Source organism: Calliphora vicina, chromosome 2, assembly GCF_958450345.1.
Source record: "Calliphora vicina chromosome 2, idCalVici1.1, whole genome shotgun sequence".
Lineage (NCBI taxonomy): Eukaryota > Metazoa > Arthropoda > Insecta > Diptera > Calliphoridae > Calliphora > Calliphora vicina.
In genome coordinates, this window is record NC_088781.1 from 13,838,439 (window position 1) to 13,852,927 (window position 14,489).

The 14,489-nt window shown below is 31.7% G+C and overlaps 1 protein-coding gene across 1 annotated transcript in view; it reads left to right on the forward strand.

Moving 5' to 3' along the window:
- Window positions 1–4,585: 4,585 nt before the first annotated feature.
- Window positions 4,586–14,489, forward strand: part of ush (Zinc finger protein ush) — a 276,169-nt gene continuing 266,265 nt past the window's right edge. Inside the window, exon 1 of the mRNA XM_065502703.1 lies at window positions 4,586–4,808. Coding sequence (XP_065358775.1) covers window positions 4,739–4,808 — 70 coding nt within the window. The 5' untranslated portion in view covers window positions 4,586–4,738. The remainder of the gene's footprint in view (window positions 4,809–14,489) is intronic.

Genomic DNA, 14,489 nt, shown 5'->3' on the forward strand with positions numbered 1-14,489 from the left:
ACATATGAATGTCCTTTTTAGCAGTTTTCTTTCATTTTTCACTTTTTGTTTTTTTTTATTATTATTTTTTTTAATATTTAAATTACTGGCCATTACGCTTGTTTGCATTATTTAGTCATAGATTTTAAAAATGGTTGACATTTAACGGAAATAACATTATTTCCTTTACATTTTATATTAATATTATGGAGGTGGCGTACGTTTATTTGTTTTATTTGCTTTTAGTTATTGCACCTTTTTAATTTGGTGCTTTTGGCAGTTATTTTTTTCAAAAGGGAATTTGTAAAATGTTTAATTTTTAGCTGTTGTTTGGTAATGGTTTTATAGTTACTTTAAGGACATCATATTATAAAACGAAACAACAAACGTTTGTTCTTCATACAGATATATTAATTTTCAAAAAGTTTCTTCTTATAAAATGGAGTCTTAATGCTTATAATTGGACTATTATTGTTTAAATCTATATTAATCTTGTAAGTACAGTGGATTTTAGAAAAAAATTATTTTCTTAACAAATTTTTAAACTAATTTCCTATTAAATACAATATAACTTATGCTTGACTTATTTTCTTTACATAATTTCCCCATTCAATTAAAATTTCCCTTAAAAAACACAAAAATAAACAGGGATTTTCTCTTTTAAAAAAGCGCCTAAAACCCTGCTACAGTTTACTACTCTAACAACACACCTCAACTTAGTAAAGGCACAAACCATTGCTAGCTTAGCATTTCCTAGCACTCAGCTTTTATATACATCTTGTACTATTGACATTTAACCAAAACGACAAATTGTTCTAGACAGCAAAAAATGGGCAAATGTAAAATTGCCATAAGTGCTTGATGATTACTGATTCCCTAGAAGGAGCGCTGGATATCATACTCATAAGAAATACATGTGTTTGAATATATTTTCTGTCGCAAAGCAGCCGAACCAGCTTAATATTTTTGACATTTGTTATTAAATGAACACCGCCACCAAAAAATGTCAACAACTCCCTACTAACGAAATTTAGTCAAACGGTGTTTAATAAAGAAAACGGTGATAAGAATTTCTAAAAGTGTGAAAAAATAGCGTAAAGTAATAATAATTCATATAAGAATATAATGGAAAATATAAATATTTGTTTAAAGAACTTACAAAATATAAAATTAAGCAAAGAAAGTGCTAAAATAATGTTAAAAATAAATAAAGAAATGCAATTTTTGTTTCATATCACAAAATCATATCAAACAATTAGTTTTTTTTTGATGTGTTGAATTTAGTATTGTTGTTGGTGTTGTTGTTTTTGTTATTATTTGCATATACTGTAGTTGTGTGTTTTGTTTTGATTCTTATCAGCAGCAACAAACAAAATATAGTAAAGAGCATGAGGGAGAGTATGAGAGCAAGAAATTTGTTATTTCTAGAGAATGAAAATTAAATTGTGGGGCTTCTCTATTTGTTGGGGGCAGCAGTAGAGTGGCTGTGTTGCTGTATTTTACATTAATTTGGGATTATATCTGTGTAAGTTGGTATTTAAAATAGATTAAATTAATAATTGGACCAAATTTGTATAGTATATATTAATTAATTCTTAAAACACTGATTGTTGTGTTGTGTTTTTATGAATTATTTTAACGTATTTTGTTTATAAAGTCTTTAGCGGGAATGTTGATTTGGCGGAGTCCATCAAACTAGTTGCTTATTATTTAGTGACTGAAACCAAATCGCCATGGCAAGTTGCACGAATACGCAGCATGTAGGTACAAATGATGTAACTTTATTAGAATTTTTTGGCTGACTCAGTGATCTTCAAAAGTCGACTTTTCAACGTTTGTTAACCAAATTCAAGACAATCAGCTTATCAGGTGCAGATCGAAAAAATTGGTAATAAATCAGAATCTTCTAAACTACTTGTCCGTTTGCAAAATTATTTAGCAACCAATCGAAGGGCTTTAATTTGTCATTACCCTGTTAGAATACAAGATGAAATACAGGGTGTCAAGGTAGACCATGAATGTTAGAAAAGTGAAAAGATATTTAAGTTTAAATTTAGAAATGTTAATTTTTTGTCTTGACTTTATTTTGTTGGTCTCAAATATCTTCGGTAATGGTTGTCCAACAACGGTTTAACGACTGCATCGAATGGCAATATCGATGCAGTCGATATCGTGAGACGCACGATACTCCAATAACTAGTTTTCCATTAAATTAAGTTTCTCATTAAATTAAAAAAATGTCACACCTAGTTTTTAAATTTCTTTTTTACAATTTATAATAAAAATATTTGTTAAAATTAATCCTTAAAATTGCTCAAAAACGTCGACAGGTCAAAATAGTAAAGTTTTCAATAGTATTTTATTCAATTAAAATTATTTTTTCTATACAATTCATTAAAAACTTAGCAATCTATTGAAATTTAAATAATTACACTATCCAACAAATTAAGACATTTTGATTGGAATAGAACAGCGACCCTAGGTCATGTTGAGTAGATAATTTTTCTGGTTTTTATACCCTTCACCATGAGTGGCAAGGGTATATATTTTTTATTGCAGTGGGTCAAAGTTTTAATTTTTTTTTTAACGAAGCATTATACTAAATGAAAAAAAATTGTGAAAGTTAATGTCTGAGAGAATTCTTATTGTCAGAGTTACTTATTTTGTGGAAATTTTATGGGGATAATTTTTGTGGAAGATCTTAACCCTCTACCTCCTCTCTTTAGACGTCAATTTGAGTGACTCCTTTTTCGAGAAATAAAAAAATCCTTTCAAAAATGACATTTAAGGGTCCAAAGATACCAAAGTTGGTCTCATATTTTTTAAAAAAAATTATCATATTAAAAAAAAATTGTAAAATTATGGTCCGAATGAGCTGATATATAAAATATAAATAGTCCTTGATAATATCTACAAAAAACCTGCAGAAATATGTAAATTATATCTTTTAGTTCAAGTGATATTTTATGTTTATTTATTTTTTTTATTTTGCTCGATATTTTTCGTTTTTTAGATATGGCGGGTTTACGGGTTGGCCGAAATTTCTTTTGTAATATCAGCTATATTTGTGATAAAGTTCCGAATAAAATAAAAACCCTATAAAAAGTTAAACACATCCAAAATTGGAACATGTAAAAATAGCCGTAGTTTTGAGTTTAATTTTGGAAAGTTTAAATTCGATTTTTAACGAAATTTTAAAATTTTTCAATCTCGATACTGTTTTTTTGTACACATTTTATTATCAAAAATATGCCCACTTTTTATTTCCCCATTTTCTTTTTCCACTAATTTCTAAACAGTTAACACTGTAAACAAAAACACTGCAAATATGCTTCTCTCTCATGTTTGGGGGCTACCAATGAACTACTCTCTTTCGTCTTTGCTCTTTGATAAATCATATGTTGCTTGTTTTTCTGTTTTGCTATACACTTTTATTTGTTGTTGTTCAAATGCAAGCATAAAAAAATAAGAAGAAAAAACAAACATTGTTAAATCCGGTTCCGGTATGTGCAAAATCCTCTCATACTCTTGTTAATAGAGCTCTTTAATTCCCTCTCCTGTGAGTACTTGGTTAATGTTAGCTTTTTTTGTATTTCTTTGCCATTTTTATCATGGGTTTTGTTTTGCTTATAATATTTTTTTTGTTTTTGCTGGCATTCGTTTGCCATTTTAATGTGCATTTGTTTATTATGGTGTATGCAATTTATTTTTTGTGTTTTTTCTTTAAATTTTTGGCGCTGTTTTGTTGTTTGCATTGTAGTAGTAGTGTTGTGCGACAAACGTAAAAATTGTTACAATTGTTTTAAGCTGTGCGAGAGATTGGGGAAGAAGGTGGTGGAGCAGTCAGTAGTAAGCTGTAGGAGTGAGTAAATTCAAAGCAAGTTAAGTCAAGTCGTATCGAATCGAGTTGTGTTCAATTCAATTTCGATTCACTTTAAGTTCAATTCAATTTGTTTTCTGTGTTTGGACACTTGCTGTTTGTTGTTTTTTTTTAATTCTTATTTTGTTTTGCATTTTGTGTTATTGTAGTTGTTGTTGCTTTTATTTTGTTTTTGTTATTTTATATTCTTCGTTTCATTCGGTTTGTTGTTGATTTGATTCGTTTAATGTTCATCATGCATTAAACCATTTAGTAGTGAGTATTTCGCCGTGTCGTTTAGACGTGTTAACGTTCTCAAATTTCGCAAATCGTTCTAAATCCATGTGTTCGCCAAATTCGTTTCATTTTAATTTGTATAAATATTAATAAATACTGGTTGTTATCAATTATTAACTGGGCTTAAACATACAAACAAATTAAATAAATAGAAAAACCACAACAAATTATACAATTAAATAAAACAATCAAACAAATTAATAATAAACAACAAATGAGAAAGAATACTATTAAAATACTAAAGAATTTTAAACGTACGTGTGTGTTTTTCAACATTTCAATTTTCTTAACGTAAGAAGTGCTAATTTTTGTCATTGTTTGATTTGTTCTAAAGATAAAAAATGTTTCTAAACTATTGCAATTATTAGGAAGTTTTATGAAAATGCTTTAAATAATTAATTATAGCAAGATAGCAAAATTTTAAAATTTTATCATAAAAATAAGAAAATTTTAAAGAAATTAAAAAAAAAATAAATAAATCTAGTGTTTAGTGTTTTGTGTGATTGCTTAGTTGTAACGGTATTTTAATGTAGTTTTCAGTGCACCGTTATTTAAACTTTAACTCCCTGACTTCTTAACCGCACGCTGATCCTGCAGATTTTTATGTTCAACTCTTCAGCCGCAACAATGATGTCACGTCGTAAACAGTTGAATCCAAAGCCGTTAAATAAAGGTGAGTTTTTTAGAAAATTATTATTTAGTTGGAACAATTTGTTATATTTTAATGTATTAAAAAGCTATTTAAATGTAAAATCCATAACTAGAAATTAAGCGCCAATTTTAAGATATGATTTTAATTACAAAACAGAAATTGCTTTTTAAAACTGAACAGTTACCTCGAAATTTCTTTATTATTCCTTAAAATCCAAATAGATTTTTAGTTTTTTTTATCTTAATTAATACAATCAAGCTTACAATTCTAGATTTATTTACTTTAAGATATGATTGTTGGCATTTTAAACCATAAGTGTTAAAATAGGATCATATATTTTGATATCTCTACAAAACAAAACCCTTTTAGAACTAAGAATATCTCAGAATTTCTGTCCCGATTAACCATACCAACATTACAAAGACTAAACTCCGCATTACAAAAGTACACTAAGTGAAAATTGACTCAGCAATATATTGCTTCTGGGTAAAGTAACTGCTGCCTAACGTGTCATAAAAAAATGACTACAACCTAGATTACTTAGGGACATTAAAGTGACAATTGACTTCATTCTAGATTACCTCAAATGTATAAACTATCCAAATGATTTTCTTTGCACTACAAAGAGAATTAGTCAATTAATTAGACATTCATGCAAATTTCTCTTTAAAAGGGATACAATGTACCACTGTGGCTGGTAATTTAATCACCAGAGTCTCAAAAACCTGAGAAACCTGAGTCATAAACTCATTCAGCAATCTATTTAGTGACGACTGAAAAAGTTCGGTTTTTTTTTAATTTTTAGGTTTTATTTTGAAACATTTGTACAAATTTATAAATTTACATAAATTTATTCAAAGTATTGGCCATTGTTAGCTATGACTTTTTCCCATATTTCTGGCAACATAGGGATTCTAAGCCAAAAGAACAGCTCATCTTTTGATGCCAAGAATGAATCAAGCCAATATCGGATACTATGCTCCAAAGTGAAGCGTATCCCAGAGACAGCGTTCTGCATCGTTCGAAACAAATAGTAGTCGGACGGGGCACGGCCTGGACAATTAAGAGGTTGAGGTAAAACTGCCATGGTAGAATATTACGGTTTCATGTCTGGCCGCATATTCTGGCCAATTTTCCGCCAATCATCGCTTCAAACGAATCAGTTGCTTTCGAAACAGGTTCCATGTGATGATGATATGGGACTCTTTTGAACCCACCAAATACAGAACATTACCTTAGCGCCATTGATATTGGATTTGGCGTTTCCGCTGGTTGGCCGGGCATCACATACGATATTTTACGCTTCGGGTTTTCGTAATGGATATAATTTTCAATGCTAGTTTGGACATGCAAAATCATCTTTCAAGGTCTCTCACCATCAATTCCTTTGTAACCCAATTTCCGTGCTCTTGAATGAATCCTGCTACCCGAAAGTAGCTTCTAATGATTTTGAAAGCTCTTGTTGAGTTTGACAACAATCTTCATGGAGTATAATGCCTCCAATTCATGGTGTTCAAACTTTTTTGGCTGGCTGGGCGATCTTTATCTTCCGTGTCGAAATCTCTCGCACGTTAAATCCAATAGAACACATTCACCATAATCTTTTGTGATCAAGCTGTGTGCTTCAGCAACACTTTTTTTTAAATTAAAGAAGTATAGTAAACCGAAACATTACAGCGAATTTGGAGTTTAAGTGGTTTCCAAGCTACTACTGTGCTAGCCTATTCAAGGATACACGCAGAGAAAAAATATAGTTGGGCATGGTTACTGTAACCATTTCAATATTGTTACAAGTTTTTTAACTATATTATAGTCACAGTAACCATTTACATGATTGTGGTAACCATAATATGGTTAACTTATGATTCACATGATTGTCTCAACCATATATATGGTTACAGTAAACATATATATGTTTGTGACAACCATTTATATGATGAAGGACTTATCATATTATGGTGCTCTCGGCTTAAGGCTTATCATAATCTGAGAACAACATATTATGATAAAATTATTCATCATAAATATGGTTGTCACAAACATATATATGTTTACTGTAACCATATATATGGTTGAGACAATCATGTGAATCGTAAGTTAACCATATTATGGTTATCACAATCATGTAAATGGTTACTGTGACTATAATATAGTTAAAAAACTTGTAACACTATATAAATGGTTACAGTAACCATGCCCAATTATATTTTTTCTCTGCGTGTATAGGCAACCAAATAAGCCCTAAACTATTGCGGATATTTAAAAATGAACTGGCGGCAAACAATGGTCAGTAGGATATAGGCAAAGATTCTATGGGGAAATTAACATACGCATAACACTAACTTATTTGCCTCTCACAAATTTTCTAAGGCGTCACAATAACAGATGTCATAGATTAGAATATTCACAAACATCCAATCAGCCATGGAAGGAACAATCAGGAGATAAATCCATTATCTATTACATGGATCATTGAGATTATGAAGTATTTCAGTGTACAGGTTATCTAAACCACTTCTTATGTTTAAAAAGAACAAACAAATAAAGAATAGTCACTTTTCAAACAAGTTGGAAATTGGAGGAAATCAACCGTCGTTAGTAAAACTATTAAATGGAGAAATCAAATATAAGAAATCTTCAAACTAAGTGCACTGGGTCTAAAAAGTCTTATAAGTATCCTTGTCATAACTCGGCCCACTGGAAATCATCTAATTTGCCTTATGGGGCAGACAGAACAAATGTTACTATCTTATTTTTGAGACGGTTATGATTGAACTCATCGAGGACATTAACCAACGATTTTTTAAGCGTTGCAGACAATATTTGCCAGAGCGCACAAAAGGACAACCAAATTCTGTGTACTTAATCATATGTAACGAAAAACAAGTAAGAAAGAATGGTCGGTCAAGCCCGACCATATAATACCCTACACCAAGTAAATGAGTAAAAATATTTTTCTTTTAAAATATCAATAATTTATATTCGTGAGTTATTTTCGGAAGTGGGCCTTATATGGGTGCTATCACCAATTATGGACCGATCACCATAAAATTAGGTCGTGTGATTTATGTCTATATGAAAGTTATTTATGTTGAATTTTGTGTATATACCAACATTTTTAAGTGATTTAAGCACGTTAAAGTGATTTTCGGAAGCGAGTCTATATGGGAGCTATGACTAATTATGGGCCGATCGTAACAAAATTTGGTGACATGAATTTTGTGTATATAAAACTTATTTGGAGCGAAATTTGTGTAGATACATATATAAATTAAACATTTATGACCGATAAAGTCCAATTTCGAGAGGACATTTGTATGGGGGCTAGGTGAAATAATGGACCGATTTCAGCGAGTTTCAATAGGCTTCGTCCTTGTACCAAATTTTATCGAAATATCTTCAAAATTGCGACCTGTACTCTGCGCACAAGGTTTACATGGACAGCCAGCCAGACGGACATCGTTTAATCGACTCAGAAAGTGATTCTAAGTCGATCGGTATAATAAGGTGGGTGTTAGACCAATATTTTTGGGCGTTACACACATCTGCACAAACGCATTATACCCTCCCCACTATGGTGGTGTAGGGTATAATGATACAAGAAATTAAAAAAAAAATATTTTTTAATATTTTTTTTGCTAGACTGAACGATTTTATATAAATATTAATGAACCCTCATATTTTTGGTTGAAATTATATTTCTGATGTATTTGAGAAACGTGGGAGCCATCCATATTGTTCTGTGTCCCAAAAAATTAAGTTCCTTGGCTTCTTCTAAAAGAAATGGATCCATTTCTGATAAATGTATTGTGAAATAAATGGCATTTTAGGGATATAAATGATTAAAATTAGATTCATTGAAGCTAAATCATTGTAAAGAAAACAAGTGCGCCCATTAGATTCTACATAAAAATTTGCTCGTATGAAATGTTACAAAGAAATGCTAAAAAATAAATTGAATAATTATTGACTGAAAAGTTTGAACATTAACTAATCGAGTTTGATCATAGGTAGCGGATAAGAAAACTATGCTGCACTGTTTAGTTAAGGAAACTGTGCATAACGATTGAAATTATCATGATTTTTTCCCAAGTTTCGACCTTTAATATCATCAGTTACTTGAAACTCTGTATTAAGCTGCTTATAAAAATCAATACAATTTTTTTCTATTTCAAATATCATGTGTGTCCCCCAATTATAATCGGTTCAAAACTATACCAGTTTGATTACATCACCACATAGGATATTAAAAACTAGTCTCATGATAGGTTCTTGGAAAGCTACAACTTTCGGACCAGTCACTTAGAGGCATTAAAGAAACAATTGACGTTACGCGATGTCAGCATTCTTAAGCAAATATAAAATATACTGTATGAGAATTATTTCAACAAAATTTGTATAAAACTCACAAGAAAAGTCAGTACACAATAAACGTTTAAATTGACTACAATTTAGATTACTTAGAGACACTTAAGGGAGAATTGAGTTCACAGATTACATGGGATGTATAAAGTAACCAATTGACTTTTCTCTGCACTACAAAGAGCACATACATACGTGTGCTCAAGTGATCAGACATTAGTGGCAATTACTGTCTATAAGTCATATATTGACTACTTGTTTAACTGCTGGGATACATATGAATCCACATAAAATAAGCGTGTAGTGAGAATTTCATGTCGCAAGTAATTGGTCCGTATTTTTTCGTCATTACAATCCTTTTACATATTTCCCAAACAGTTTACTTTCGACATAACCAAGACGAAGAATTCATTGTCATCAGCTACCTCACAGCATTGTTGCTTTCTCAACAAACAATTTTAAACGACCTTCACGAAATTCATACCAAAGCGAATTGGGATCATGGGACTGAATTCGGAATAATGGAAAAATTCGATCGATGTGAGATGATCAACTTAACTTCAGAACGACAAGAGTCACACTTGGTTAAAGACTTGCAATTCAGTGACAGCTGTGCAACGGAAGTTTGGAGAACTTGTGATCATGTTGGTGGGTCTGGCCTTTGACTTCAAATATTCAATTTTATTGTTCAGTCAATGCTTGAACAGCCTCATTTTTGAAAAAGTGTAGTCCAATAATACGCTGTTAATTCATTTGATTATCGACTATCAATCAATCAGTCAATCAATGTGGCTTCTAAGAATCCCAAATGCAGCAATTTGGACGATTAACATCAAAGAGAAAATCTGTTTCATCACTTAGGATGATTTGCTCGAACTGTGGCCACCAAATATATTTTCAATAGTGTTCACCGTTGAAAATGCGTTGTTTCCTCGTGTAAATGTACCATTTTTTATAGCCCTAAGCTGTCAAACTGACGGCAAATTCCAATCACTCATGCATTTTGGGACACCCTTTATATGTATTCAAGATTTTTAGGAGTCATTTGAATGACATCAAAATTTAAAGGAATTAAATGCTTAATTTTAAGTAACATTAGGGCAATTTAACATTTCCTTGAGAAGGAGGACTCTTTGATAAGTGAAGTTCTTAATTATCGTCCTTTGAAATAAATCAAAATTAAGTATTTTTATTTGATTTAAAAGATAGAAACTTTACCTTTCAACTTAAATGTTTAAATTTCCTTAAACTAAACACTTTACTTTAACAATTGCAATACCGACGGCAAATGCATTTCTTTGTGCTGATTTAAAAAAAATAAATAGTGCCAAAGTCAGTTTTTAGTTTTGCACTTAATGCCTTTTTATTCGTTTTGGCTTTTTTTGCATAGTAATCTTTAATCTAAGTTTTTTTTTTTCGTATTTCGTATATAGTCTCGCTCGCACACATGTGCAAATTCCAATGAGTCATGGGGTAAAATAACGACTCACATACACATTCGCAAATATACACAAAAAAATGTCCCCGCCGTCACTGATAAGTATGAAAGAAAAAAAAATTGTTTTATAAGCTAAAACGATCAAACAGCAACAACAACTATAAAAAAACTACTACAACAAACCATACAAAGTCACTGGAGGAATTTTCGATAATATTTTGAAAAAACAACAATAAAACAATTTATAAAAAAAGTGAATTATTTAAATTTAGTTTGAAATATTATAAATGATTAAACGTTACTGTTATTTATGGAAATATTTAAAAAGGTTGCTCGGGAGAGAGATTAATTGAATTGGGGCTTAATTTAAGTAATAGATCTTTAATATTTTTTTGGGTTAAATTGAAAACTTAGTTTGTTATATCTTTAAATTAACTTTAGTAACGAATTTAAAGTATAAATAGTGTTGCTATTTGAGGAAAATGTGGAAAGCGGACAAGTTTCAGAAGTTGAGATCAAAGTTGATTATTCATATCTGGAAATTGTTTAAATTTGAAACACAAAGAAAACAGATTCGTGATAGCAACCGAATTTGTTACTAATCGAATGATTCTATCTTAGTGATCGAATTTTACATTTGTGCATACAATATATTGGAAAGGGTAACTAAAGTTTGGTTGCCTCAACTGAAATTCTTCTTTATCATCTAACTTTCTGTTGTTAGAACTGAAAAATGCAATGTGTGCAACCGAATCACTCGATTGGCAACAAATTCGGTTGCTATCACGAATCTGTTTTCTCTGTGTATAAAACCAACATTAGCATTATGTTATTGGATATACATAGGTTTTTCACATGCATTCCAAGTACATATGTTTGGCTGAGTCCTCAAAAGCTTTAAGGTTTGAGTTTATATTTCATCCCTTCTGTTTAATTAGCTTCAGGTTTCCTCTTTAATCATCTCCTTGCTCCACACACTAGAATGGCTGCAAGGAAACACATTAGACAAATACAGATCTTTCTTTGATAACCCCACTGATCACCAATGATCTTAATCCATGTCAATGCCACTATTGTCACTGGTTTGAACTTATCCAAAGACTTTGGATAAGTCAATCGGCTGCTAGACAACATCAGGAACTTTACTCTTCTTTACAATATCAAACCTTGAATTGCCAACTGTCTTAATGGCAGGCAAGTGTTTGTTGAGTTTAGAGGTCAAAAATCCAAATATCGCAAGATATAATAGGGCATGTCACAGGGATGGGTTCTGTCTGTACCTTCAACAATTATGATATGCAGATATTTATTAAATTTCTGGCCAACATTACTGACTTTTTGTATAAATATAATTTTATGTTATCAACTTTGAAACCTCAAACTATAGTTGTTCTTGGAACAAGGAATTAATGACGGTATTTAATGGTGTCTCGGTCGAAGACAGACTTATCCCTGCAGTAAAAAATACGAACATTTCGGGTGACATTCGATAGACTTTTTAATTTTTTCCTTCACGCTACCTATATGAACCAAAAGTTGGGAAAACGAAAGAATGTTCTAAAGGGCTGTCTCAAAATTCAGATAATATTTCATTTAAACTGCTTTATGATTCCTAACAATTATCGCAGTTTGGGGTAAGAGAACACACAAGACGTTGTCGAAACACTTTTGGCTTCATTGGACCATAATTCTTTGAAGTGCTATTTCTATCCAAATGAAGTTATTTCTATCCAAATTGAATTATATTAATGCGGACTTAAGAAGTCTATAACACATGTCATGAGACATTTCCTGCACCTGTATCCTTTCGTTTTGTGGCAAAATTTTCCTCCTAGATTGTGTGATTTAACACCATTGGATTTATTTTAGAGGGTTATTTGAAGTTAAAGGTATATGAAAATAACCTGACAACCACCCTGGTATTGAAGAAGGAAATTCAACACTTCATCGACAAATTCAGACACATTTTGCTGTAGTGCTGTATATTCTAGGTGTTTTGGTACACCCTTTTAAATCTCTCTCTGGTACCTCGTGGAACATGAACGAGAGATACTAGTAGCGACTTACATAGTAATTGGTCGTTCTATTCAAAATTTTGCTAGTCAGAAAAGATCTCATACCTCAGCGTCATTTAAGATGTATAGGTTTACACAGCCCAGAATAATACGGCCTCTATCGAAACCGATTATCTCAATTTTGATCATATTCATAAGGAGACAAGCATGCGTTCGGTCAGACAACTTAATGTGTCGTTAACCAGACAGTTCCCATTGGCTTGCCAACTGGCTAGTCTCCCCAACCATAAAATTCAGATGCTGGATCCCCTTTCACAATACTTGCGGATTGACTTCTAAGGCTGTCTTAATTGCGTCTAGGATGTCATCATATTCGAAGGCGATCGTTTGTCTATGGCGACTGCTTAGAAAACGTTATATGAAATGGTGGTCTCCGAGTTATGCCAAAAAATCCAAAATTTCCTCCATGAAATCCCCTTGCGATCTCGGATAATGAGAATCCAAGATCTGCCTTACACTATTAAGATCCGATTGATGCAGCATCCACAGCTACTACCTTAAATGAATTGTTTCTGGCACTTTAAATCGTTGCCCTTTTTTATATATACACTTATATATAATTGTGTTACTTTCTTTGGAAAGTGGATATAGTGTAGAAGAAAAGGTGGTGAAAGGAGGAGAAAACTTTTAATTGACAACTCTGCAATTGCGCGTTATGTTTGTTATTAGTGCAGGTTGCAGCGCCTCTGGTGGTGAGATGGCACATTAGTCAAGCCAACATCCATTATTCGGTGGCGTTTTAGTTTTATACCACCGAATCAGTCGCTGTGCTAAATACTAGTTATTAGTAAACTAATAATTATTATAAACTGATGTTGTTGATTGGCAGCGGCTGGGAATCGAACCCAGGCCACAAATACCATATCATGCTTAATGATCAAACGCGCTAACCAATTAAGCCACAGCACCCTTTAAACCCTGGCTCCAGATCTCTTACGATACCGGAATTAACTCTGAACTGAGTTTCGCAAATAGGACAATTTGAAAGGATGCACTGTTCTGAACATCAAGAAAAAGAGCATACGAGGTAAAAAACGAGGCATACGAGAATATCTGTGACAAAGCTTGAAATGTGCGTTTCAAACTTGTTTTGTTGTTCTTCTCTATATAGCAAATAACAGTGTGGATTATGGTCTCTTTACATTGGATAACATGTCGCAGCGTTCAGAAAATAACAGAAATAGTGGATGGCTATATGGACTTCTGGACCTCTGTCACATTTTCTATTAAGTATATGGAATTTTTGCCTGCTAAGAGCGATCAACGCATACGAAATGTAAGACTGATGACTAGGGGGCGGATTTTCATGCATTTATTATTGGAAAATATGCGCCTAAAATATGCTTCAAAAAAATCAAAATATGACCTAAAAATTTAAAAAATATGCACTTATATTTTTGTGCAGAAACATATAATAATTAAGTATGGAATTCGAAATGTCCAAAAAAATACACAACACTGTTGCCAGCAGTTAGAACTCTTTAAATTATACCAGGAATTAAACAATTAAAGTTCTAAAACTATTTTTAAAATAATTTTTCTTCTGAAAAAACGATGGATACTTGTTTAAAGCCATAATCTTTAGAGCTTCTCTATTTTGATCGTGCTGTAAAGTAGCATCCAACGTTAATTTTTATCTCGTAATAACCAAGCAATTAGTAAATGTATCCCTTATAGAGGGAAATAATAATATATATATATTTTGGGTCATTTGACGTGCTATTTGTAATGCAGAGAGAAGTCAATTGGTTACTTTATACATCCCATGGAATCTACACACAGAAAAGAGATTTGTTGGAAATCGGTTCTGATTATAAAAATTTAATA